This window comes from Ruditapes philippinarum, unplaced genomic scaffold (genome assembly GCF_026571515.1).
Source record: "Ruditapes philippinarum isolate M1 unplaced genomic scaffold, ASM2657151v2 ctg1183_1_1_1_1, whole genome shotgun sequence".
Lineage (NCBI taxonomy): Eukaryota > Metazoa > Mollusca > Bivalvia > Venerida > Veneridae > Ruditapes > Ruditapes philippinarum.
In genome coordinates, this window is record NW_026862887.1 from 309,576 (window position 1) to 321,976 (window position 12,401).

The 12,401-nt window shown below is 34.0% G+C and overlaps 1 protein-coding gene across 1 annotated transcript; it reads right to left on the bottom strand.

The window, feature by feature from the left end:
- Positions 1–8,553: 8,553 nt before the first annotated feature.
- On the bottom strand, positions 8,554–11,065 carry LOC132720509 (tripartite motif-containing protein 59-like). The gene is made up of 2 exons (XM_060704663.1): positions 10,728–11,065; positions 8,554–8,843 (listed from the first exon to the last, which is right to left on the bottom strand). Exons 1-2 carry the CDS (start codon positions 10,850–10,852, stop codon positions 8,732–8,734), a joined length of 237 nt encoding a protein of 78 aa, XP_060560646.1. The 5' UTR covers positions 10,853–11,065; the 3' UTR covers positions 8,554–8,731.
- Positions 11,066–12,401: the final 1,336 nt, after the last annotated feature.

The window sequence follows — 12,401 nt, forward strand, 5'->3', positions numbered from 1 at the left end:
ATTTGATTTTTAAGTCAGATTATTCTCTGTGATGTTTCAGACTGCTGCTGAATGATGGAAGGTTTACAGCTAAACAATCATATGATTGGAATCAATTTCCAAGGACAGCTCTCCCTTACAGGGGCCAAGTGTTGTGACCTTCTTATATGTCTAACACAGGACATATAAGTCGTAGAAAGTTATATAAACTATTAAACATTTCATCAATTTACCAATATCTGCAAGGTCTTTATATTGAATAAGGTACATTATGTATAATTTAATACATTTCATAATAACTTTGTTTCTACATGCACATGAATAAAAAAACACGTAAGTATTGTCACAAAGGGACAGTCAGTGATCTACAATTACTACCCTGAATGCATGTAAGAAGCTTTATGTGAATGCTTTTAATGATTAATGAAGAAATAAACATAGGTTATGGTCTTTAAGTTGTTTCTGAATATATACCTTGGCTGGTACATGTATGTACTGACTGTATATTCACTTGCCTGAAGTGTCAAACCTATAGCTATACATGTATGTCAAAATCATTTATCTATATTTCTTGATTTATTATTATTTGAAGGCATTAAAAATTGTTGGGATGAATATTAAAAACACAAAGAAAATAACACACAAGGGACAATAATGAAAATAAATAATCTTAATGTAAAGCTGTGAAACTTTCTACAGAATTCCCTGGAAGTGACATTTTATCTTTAATGTGCTAAATTTATAATCATCTTTATCTTAAGTTAACTGCTCATGTCTGAATAGTACCCTGTGCCTGTTAAAGCATATTGTTTTTATATTGTTATCTAGTTTCAAGATTGTTTTCTAGTAGATATGTACATTAATTCTAAACAGGTATTGTTAAAAATTAATATGAATTAGAAAAAGTTGTAACATGTCATTTCAATATCATAATTTACTGTGCTATATGTATTCATTGTCATACTTGAATAATAATAATAAATAACTTTTACACATTTGGCTTCTAAACTGCATTCAATTATTGATCACTTAGGTCTTACAAATATTCGCTTAAATTACGACTTTAATGCAAATTATTTAGATTTGTTTAAAAGTAGGATTCGGGACCAGTTTATTCAAGATTGGAATCCTACAATTAATACTTCACCGAAATTACACTATTATTGTAAGTTTAAACAATTTTTTGAGTTTGAAGATTATTAATTTTAATAAGCAATGGGGCTACAAGAAAATCTCTTACTCGCTTTAGACTTAGTTCACATAATTTGGAAATTGAACAAGGGAGATTTAATGGGATTGATAGACAGAATAGGTTATGTAAATTATGTAATCAAAATATTAATAAATCTGAGTACCATTTTTTGCTATGTTGTAATGATGATTAAAGAAGACAATACTTAGGAAATATCCCATGGCCAAATTTATAGATGAGTCAATGAAATGTCGAAACAATTATTTATAATTTCTCAAAGCTTCTTAACGAATTGTTAAATCATTGTCTCTTAAGTATAAAATTGGTTGATTATTAACTTGTATTTTTTTCTATACATTTGTTTGATTGTATCAGTGTAAAATGTAAACATGTTTATAGTTATATTGATGTTAAATATCTTTGCCATATAGTGTATGTGTGCAATTGGCCAAAGACAATGTACATTGTCGATTTGCCAATAAACTTGAAACTTATAATCAGAAATAATCTCGCGCATGCGTAGTGAGTGAAGCTAAAGTGACCCATATGCTGCTAATGAAGATCATGATACTGAAAAAAAGACGTGAAATGGTCTTAATATAGGCTACCGATTCATTTCCGATGGTTTTCATGTTTGTACTATCCTGAGTTTTCTTTAGGCTGCCAGGCTGCTAGGCTGCTAACTACACAAATTTCGGAGAGTCAAAATGAAAAAAAAGTTCATTATTTAAGAAAATAAAGATTGCGATATTAAAAAAAGACGTGTAATGGTCTAAGTAAGTGCTGCCGATTCATTTCCGATGGTTTTCTTTTTTGTACTATCCTTAGTTTTCTTTAGACTGATAGGCTGCCAACTTCAGGCTGCTGCTAGGCTGCTAGTCTGCTAACTTCACAAATTTCGAAGAGTCAGAATGAAAAAAAAGTTCATTATTTAAGAAAATAAGGATCGCGATATTAAAATAAGACGTGAAATGGTTAAGGTAAGTGCTGCCGATTCATTTTCGACGGTTTTCATGTTGGTACTATCCTTTTTTTTCTTTAGGCTACTATGCTGCCAACTATAGGCTGTTAGGCTGTTTGTCTGCTAAATTCACAAATTTCGAAGCGTCAGAATAAAAAATAATAAAAAATAAAGTTCATTATTTAAGAATATAAATATCGCGATATTAAAATAAGACATGGAATGGTCTAAGTAAGTGCTGCCGATTCATTTCCGATGGGTTTCATGTTTGTACTATCCTTAGTTTTCTTCAGGCTGCTAGGCTGTCAGGCACTTATGTGTCACATTGAATGTTCCATGATAACCGCCATATGAGCACATCTGCGGATGTTTCAAAATTCCAAATTGTACCAGTTCATGTTTAATGTTGAATTCTGCTTAAGCCGGTGCTAGGGGGCGTGGACGGTAGTTTGCACTTGACAGTACCGTCCATGAACATGCTCAATTAAACTGAGCCTGCAACATTTTCAATTTTGCCGATTTGGGCTTTCTTTAGGGATTCTTATTTTCTCTATTTTTTTTCAGACTGTTAGGCTGATAACTTCACCAAATTTCGAAGCGTCAGAATGAAAAAAAGTTCATTATTTAAGAAAATAAAGATTGCGATATTAAAATAAGACGTGTAAGTAAGTGCTGCCGATTCATATCCGACGGTTTCATGTTTGTACTATCCTACTTTCTTTAGGCTGTTAGGCTGCCAACTTCAGGCTGCTAGATTGCCAACTTTAGGCTGTTAGGTTGTTAGGCTGCCAACTTCAGGCTGTTAGACTGCAAGGCTACTAGGCTATTACTTCACAAACATTTACAAACATTGATATAAAAATCCATGACCTTAGCTCTAATTGTTTTTTCAACAATATGCATGACAAGTTGAAAATTGCTGATTTTGACTAAGTAAAGGGCAATAACTCTGGTATTACTGCAGGAATCAACATGCTAAACCTCAGGTGAACAACTACATTCATGTTAAAGTTCATGACCATGCCCCTAGTTTAAATACTGTTGATGCTACACGCGACAAAAGTTTACTGTTTCCGTTTTGACTAAGTCAAGGACAATAATTCTGGCATGACTGCCCGAGTCGACAAGTGAAATCACAGGTGTACAGTTACATAATACTGACCAACGTTCATGTAAACATAATACTGACCAACGTTCATGTAAAATTTCATGACCCTAACTGAATTATTTATTGAGCAACTCCAGTTACGGTCAGACGCACGCATTCAGACACATTTGCACGGACAAGTAAAAAGTTTAAATCCCACCTCAGTGTGGGTGTATAAAAGTCGATAGCAATAAATATTAATGTCCAAATAATTAGCACAAATTTTCGACAAAGCCAGTCACTGTGTATTGACTCAGTTGTCATCTTACGGGTAAAATGATAAGCGAGGCGGTGTGGACTTAAACATATATATTGCTGATTTACGATGATGATGTATCATTGATGATAATGATGTTGTTGTTGTTGATGATATATAATAAACGTTGATGAAGGTAGATTAAAACGACGATGTTATTGTGTAAAATGCGTAACATATTTTGTCAGGCATTTATTACCAAATTGCAGAAACGTATATGGCACATAAAGACATCTGTGATTATTTGGCCGAATATGTCCCACACGTGTGGCATATACGTTTCGTGACATATACGGTCCGACACGGCTCAACAAAACTTGAAAACAGTATAAATCCACTAAATTTATTCAAAATTTTAGTTGATAATAACATGTATGACATGTCCGGGGTTCGTACTTTCAGTGCCTAAAAGGGCAGATGGAACCTCATTAAGCCTAGAATACCAACATGTTACGCGGTCTGAATTTAGATCATTCAAAATTTAAACTTACCTTTCTGTAATTCGTACAATACAACCAGCACAAAATGTATGTTGACATGGCAACACTTTCGGCGTATTAAACGATGTAAACCTGTCGAAACAAACCGGACATTCTTGTTCCTGTTGCATTTTCAAAAAACAATATTTGTCTGATTTTTATCCAAATATCTGTATAACTTAGTTGTATGTCCTTAACTTTTCAATTCTGATTTAAATTCTGGATATAATAGTAGTTATATTAAAGTTAAAAAAATGTGAATGTGTTTTGTTAGATCTATCCATGAAAGCAGATACATGTAAATGTAAAAAGTGTCAAATGAATTCTATAGTCGGACGAGTTCGACTGGTTTTGATAATCGATCAATCGGTCTATAATAAATACGAAAATCTATGGCTTTTCAAAAGTTTAACAATAACACAAGAGTATTTAAAATTGGTTATACGATAAATACGTTGAATAGACAAGGAGGAAGTAAATTTTAATGATAAAAAAAATATTGAACAAAACTGAACAGGGGTGTAGTGGCCTAGTGGTTAAGGTGTCTGGCTCTGGGTTCGCGCCCTACTTGGGTCACGAGTATGTTTCTTCATATGACACCAGTACTGGTTGGTTCAAAGAAGCGAATACAAATGTGATTTATAAGTTGCAAGACTTTTACAAAACCAGTCTATTTTAAAATCAATCAAACGGTCAGAACACAGAACAAAAGGGCAATGATGGCCGTAGATCGCTCACCTGACCAATCGAACTCATCCGAACAATTACCTAGACAAGCATTCTGACCAAGTTTCATGACAGGTGAGTCAAAAATGTGACCACTAGAGTGTTAACAAGGATTATCCATATTTGAGCAGTGTGACCTAGTTTTTTACCCAGGTGACCCATATTCGAACTTGACCTAGAAATCATCAAAACAAACTTTCAGACCAATTTCCAGGATACTTGGATCAAAACAGTAGCCACTAGAGTGTTAACAAGATTTTTCTATTTTTAGCTCCGGTGACCTAGTTTTTCATGCGAGATGACCCATGTTCGAACTCATCCGAGCAATTACCTAGACAAGCATCCTGACCAAGTTTGATGATAATTGAGTCAAAAATGTGACCACTAGAGTGTTAACAAGGTTTTTCCATATTTGGGCGGTGTGACCTAGTTTTTCATCCGAGATGACCCATGTTCAAACTTGACCTAGAAATCATCAAAACAAACTTTCAGACCAATTTACAGGATATTTGGATCAAAACAGTAGCCACTAGAGTGTTAACAAGATTTTTCTATTTTTAGCTCCTGTGACCTAGTTTTTCATTCGAGATGACCCATGTTCAAACTCATCTGAGCAATTACCTAGACAAGCATCCTGACCAAGTTTGATGATAATTGAGTCAAAAATGTGACCACTAGAGTGTTAACAAGGTTTTTCCATATTTGGGCGGTGTGACCTAGTTTTTGACCCCAGGTGACCCATATTCGAACTTGACCTAGAAATCATCAAAACAAACTTTCAGACCAATTTCCAGGATATTTGGATCAAAACAGTAGCCACTAGAGTGTTAACAAGATTTTTCTATTTTTAGCTCCTGTGACCTAGTTTTTCATCCGAGATGACCCATGTTCGAACTCATCCGAGCAATTACCTAGACAAGCATCCTGACCAAGTTTGATGACAATTGAGTCAAAAATGTGACCACTAGAGTGTTAACAAGATTTTTCTATTTTTAGCTCCTGTGACCTAGTTTTTCATTCGAGATGACCCATGTTCAAACTCATCCGTGCAATTATCTAGACAAGCATCCAGGCCAAGTTTGATGACACTTGAGTCAAAAATGTGACCGCTAGAGCGTTAACAAGATTTGTCTATTTTTAGCTCCTATGACCTAGTTTTTCATCCGAGATGACCCATATTAAAATTCATTCGAGGTATCACTTAAACAAGCATCCTGGCCAAGTTTGATGACACTTGAGTCAAAAATGTGATTGCTAGAGTGTAAACAAGGTTTTTCTATTTTTAGCTCCGGTGACCTAGTTTTTCATCCGGGATGACCCATGTTCGAACTCATTCGAGCTATCAACTAGATAAGCATCCTGACTAAGTTTGATGATGATTGATCCGCTAGAGTGTTAACAAGGTACTCCTATTTTTAGCTCTGGTGACCTAGTTTTTCATCCGAGATTACCCATGTTCAAACTCATCCGAGCTATAAACTAGATAAGCATCCTGACCAAGTTTGATGATGATTGAGGCAAAAATGGGACCGCTAGAGTGTTAACGAACAAGTGTGGACGGACGACGGACATTCAACGATCCTAAAAATGATTGATACGTAAGCAGAAAACTTAAAAACATTGACGAATAAGGCACTTGAGTCTCCAAAGTCTACATCTACTGATCATGATAACGAACTGCTGACTCTGTTAAGAATTTTGATATTAAATGACAACTGTTACAATTTTCGATGGGATGAGGAATTTGGCGCAATACGTCACAAAAATAAATTTTCAAGTCAAACTATTATTTCAACCTATGCGCCATTAACTTTCTCATATACAGAGTAAATCAAACCGAGTCTGCAATTTTCATGTAATATTTTTGTGATTTAATGCTTCCGAGGGATCACCCTTTGTCATTTATTCGTCAAAACAAGGCCCGGTGACGGATTGAAAGGCAGGCCCTTTGCATGGCACCAACAGCCGTAACAAGGGCTACCTCCTTTATTATTTTCACAGGTTATTTGCGCTAAGACTGCCCGCTGTACAGTTATCCTCTTTCGGCTCAAAGTTCCTATATTTTCAGGAAATGGCACGGAGGTAAAACATACCACATCTGTGTGTTTCAATTTTATTTCGGCATCGTGAATTCTGTCATACTGGACTTCAATCTATATTCTAGATAAATACGATCGTACTGGTTGTTAACCAAGGTATTCAACTACTGTTTAGCTATAAGAGTAAGATATGTCTCAAATTGAACATTTTTATAGAGAAACAAAATTGAGTTGACCATTTATTTATGAGATTTTTCCATGTTAATTAGGCTAATATGGTAATAACTGGCATGGATCCACCGGGGAGCCCCCGAGAAACCCTGGCCTGATTTTTTTGTCAATCAAAAAGGCACATTAAATGTAAAATATTAGATAAATCTAAGTCCTTGTTTATTGGAACCTGGACCCTAACTGAGCTTTCTGTCATAGTCATAACGTTCTTGCTCAATGTTTTCATGCAATATCATTGAAGATTTATGATCACGTATACTGAAGGTATTCATTTGAAACTAAATACATGTCCACGGGATCATAACTGAATATCACTTTCCAAAACAAAATTCATCAAAAACCAGAATTATGGTTTTTACTTTATCTAAATGCATGTAGTCGTGACCAAAAACACAGGTCACTATCAACAGACTCTGACATTGATTTTAATTGATCTCTGTGAGCTCGGAAAATTCTTGGTCAAAGTAACTCCACTGAGAACCAAAAGCCTAAAAAATGAAGAAAAAATGATTTTTTTCATAGATCAGCTGGGGCACTTAAAACAGAAATATAAAGAAATATACTAAGAAATAAATTAAAAATCATACTTTGTGCTTTTCTTACCCTGATTTGAGTGAACAGCGTTGAAATGCTTTTTAAGTTTGGGTAATTTTCCACAATTAGAATAATTTATTCTGGGAAAACAGAGATAGCGCATGACCTGTAACTTTACATTTTAATTTCTGAGCTAGACCTTCATCTAATGGAACATTAATCGAAACAATATTTCCAGTCCTGTCATGCCAAATTTCCTCGATAGAGTCCTTGAAGTTTTAGTGTGTAACAGCAGATTTTAAAGTTGAAGGCATTAATTTGAACCAAATACAAATGTATATGTTTTCGGGATTATAAATGGAGGTTACTCTCCGAGCCCAATGAATCTACTTTAGATTTAGACTGAGTAATGGCCTTTTTTGAGGTTAGAAAATTCTTGTTCAAAGCTTTGCAAGCAAATTCTGGAGGTATTCATTTGGAACCTAAACACATAACACCAGTTATCGAAAGAAAAAAGAACATATTTACATGAAACGTTATATATGTCTTTGGATCATAATTGGAGGTCTATATCAAAGCTCAATAAAACTCGCGAGTAGAATTTTACTGCCCTTTGAAAATATAGAAATTTCTTTGTGCAACATGACTCAAAATATTTTTTATTCGTCATTTCAATAATGGTTGTTGCTGTTTTTTTTTAAATTCCTTTTACTTTCTACAGCGGTACTTATAATTTGTTTTTTACAAGAAAACATTTCTTTATTTTCAGCAGTTTTGTTACCATTGAATTGCGATACTGCATTTTCATATGCAATTTATTTTTGTTTACAACTTTCATTAAACCATTTATAGTTTATGTTGTTATTACTATCGTTGAAAATCGTGTTAGATAAAGTCGAACAAAATAAAACAAACAATAACAAAATATGACAAATGATTAAAAAACACCTTTAATAATAATTCAATTATGTTAATAAATATGAAAATTTCATTTGTGGTGCGCAGTGTTAAATCGGAAAGAAAAACTTATTATAATGTTTTTACTGTCTAAACAGATAACTGAAAGTAAATTATTATAAATGATATTTTATGTGGTGTAGTGTACGTGCCATCTGAATCTTGTGATTTTTATACTGACTCCCACGCTTTCTCGTGGAACATTTTTTGGCACGTTAACTGTTGGAACATTATTTTGACGGCTTGGACGTTGATAGAAGTCTTTGAATAGCGATGTTGATAGGTAATCCATTGGGAGGAACGGGATGGACTACCCGACATTCTGGGCAACACACGCTTCCCCTGAAACCAAATAAAAAATAATTGGCACACAACAAGAATTTACACAAAATTAATATACGATAATTTCTTTTGTTAGATAGAAAAATAACGAATAAGTATTTAACTTCTAAAAACACTAAAGTGCCCAGAACTGCCAACACTTACCAGTTAAATAACAGATAATTATCTGTCCATCTATGAAACTTTTGTGTTTAACTTAACTTAACTGTTTTAACTTAAGTATCTGTATAACTAGAAAAGTTTTCAGTTAAATATATGTTATGTATCATGTTAACACAAAACCTAACTAGTTAGTCAGATAGTTAACGCGATGATTATATGGTTAACTGTTGTTAGAAATAAGCCACCATAATTACATTAAAACTTCAGAAGATTATCTTCAGAATTAAAACTTCATATTGACCTCATGCAATATGTATGAAAAATATAATTCAAATCATAAGTTTAACCTCGGATCTCTAGTATAAATCTGTGATCTAACTTAGCACATAACTATGGTGGCTGGTTTGTGTCATTCGTGTTTTCGCCCCGCGATCCCACCGAGCGAAAAGTCGAGAATTAACAAGTCAAAATGACAGGAGCGAAGTTAGTTAAATACAAAAAAAAGTTGATTTAAGAAATGAAACGACGGGGCGCAAAGCGAAAACACGCTGATTAGCGCCCCTGCTATTAATTGATTAGTTTTAAGTATTGGTTATTTATAAATGCAAAATGTGTCAACTGAACCATTGTTATAGACCTGAACGTTTTAAAAACCTTGCATGTTACAATGTATGTGATATCAGGTTAACATATACATCAATATATTGAACCTCTAAGACTCCCGTTTTTATCATATCTAAGCAACCTACACTTAATCTAGAAATGTGTCCATAGGACACGGGTACCCCAACACTCCACTGTTTTGCCAATGACTCTATGTCAAATATTTTTTGTGCTACATGAGCCTGAAGATAAAAAACTAAACAATTTTTACTAAGTAAAGGGAAACTTTCAGGCCTACAGGACAAATACCTTTGACCTACTATGCATGAACAAGTTGAAAATTGCAAATTTATACTAAGTCAAGGGCAAAAACTCTAAAAATACTAAATAAATCAACACGAAAATACACAGGGGCACAACTTTACATACTGAGCAACATTCCTGTAAGGTTTTATAACCCTAGGTCAAATGACTTTTGAGTTACGTGCGACACAAGTTGAAAATTGCGAATTTTTACTAAGTCAGGGGCAATTACTCTAAAAAACTAACAAAACCCACAGGAAAATTTCCAGGTGCACAACTTCACATGCTGAGCAACAATCCTGTAACGTTTCATGACTTTAGGACCAATACTTTTTGAATTATGTGCATCACAACTTGAAAATTGCAAATTTTTACTTAGTCAAGGGCAATAACTCTAAGAATGGTAAATAAATCCACACAAAAATACCTAGGTGCACAACTTCACATGCTGAGCAACATTCCTGTAAGGTTTTATGACTGCAGGTCAAATAATTTTTGAGCTACGTGCGACCCAAAATCAGAACGGACGGACGAACAAGGGTAAATCTACCCCCCGCCCCCAAAGAGGCGGCACAAAAAGATATAGATATACTCATTTATAAATAGAGGGATGCACGTTATCAATTAAAGTAAATAAACATAGTCGAAATTAATGAATTAATTCAGTGAATAGCAACCACAAGAATTAATATCTTTTTCTTTCAAAACGACACCATGTTGCATTTTATTTACACAACAGCTAAATTAATTTAGAAATTAGTAACCGTCGATTAATTATTTAGTCACGTTTGTACATGTAAATACGGCTCAACAAAACTAATAAACGGTATAAATAAAAAATGGTCTAAATATAGATCGATTCAAAGTTAAACTTACCTTTGTGTAATGTTTATAAGACAATCAGCACAAAATGTATGTTGACATGGCAACACTTTTGGTGTATCAAACCTTTCCAGACAGATCGGACATTCTAGTTCCTGTTCTAATCGTTGTGACGACATTTTCAAAAAACAATATTTGTCTTGATTCAATCCAAATATCTTTATAACTTAGTTGTATGTCCTTAACTTTTCAGTTTAGATTTTAAACAAAAATACAATTATTATAGTTATACCAAAGTTTAAATAAATATGAATGCTTTTTGTTAAATCTGCTCCATGAAAGCAGAGACAAATGAATTGTAAACTCGGACGAGTTCGACTAGTTTTAATAATCGATCGATCGGTTTATAAACTCTACAAATTACGGTTTTTAAAAAAAGTTTAATTAAATTTGGTTATACGATCAATCCGTTGAATGGATTGATACAACGAGGAAGTATTTTTATGATAATTCACAGAGAGTGGTGGCTTAGTGCTTAAGGTATTTGCCTCTCAACCCAGGGATCATGGGTCCTCGCCCTACTTGGGTCACGACTATGTTTCTTCATATGACACCAGTACCGGTTAGTTCCAGGAAGCGGACTGGAACGTGGTTAGTATAAGTTGCAAGACTTGTTCCGCAATTGCGCTAAAATTAAATATGCTTAAACTAAACCAAAAGCTGCACAAAACCACATTTCGTGTATTTTAAAATCAATCAAACGGTCAGAACATAGAGAAATGATCGATACGTAAGCAGATGAACATTGACGAGTATTGCACTTGAGACTCCAAAGTCTACATCTAATGATCATGATAAGGAACTGCTGACTCTGTTAAAAATTTGGATTTTAAATGATAACAATTTTCGATGGGATTAGGGATATGGCGCAGTATGTCACAAAAATAAGTTTTCCAGTTAAAGTATATTATTTCAACCAATGCGCCATTATCTTTCTCATATACAGAGTAAATCAAACCGAGTCTGCAATTTTCATGTAAATTAATATTGTTGTGATTAATGCTTCCGAGGGATCACCTTTTGTCATTTATTCGTCAAAACAATCTGACCCAGTGACGGATAAATAGTGTAAAAATAATGTACAAAATATAAAAAAAATCAAGATAACACATTCTATTAGTATCGACTTTTCATCGTTTTTCAATCTATTATGGTTTTGTTTTACGTCGAACCAACACGGTATAGGTCATATGGCGACTTTCCAGCTTTACTGATGGAGGAAGACGTCAGGTGCCCTTCCGTGCATTATTTTACACGAACGGGCACCTGAGTAGAAGCACCGACGTTCCGCTAGCTGAAAAGCTTCCTTACATGAAATTTTCCAAAGCCTCTTTTGAGATTTGAACCCACAACGGTAAGGGGGGGGGTTTGAAGTCAACAACCTTTACCACTCAGCTAATCAGCAAATACTAAAAAGATCTTTATTTAGAAGAAGGTAACACATGAAGATGTATTATCGTAAACATCAAATAACTTATCTTAAATGTTAAATCACAATATGGCTTACTAAACAATATATAAAACACACATACTTACACAACATGATTAAACAATAATTACTATTCCATTGTCTCAATAAGAGTTAGTCCAACAGCAAACATGATTTAATTTGTTTCAAATATCATTTAACAAGTAATTTAACAAATATACATGCATTATAATCAACAC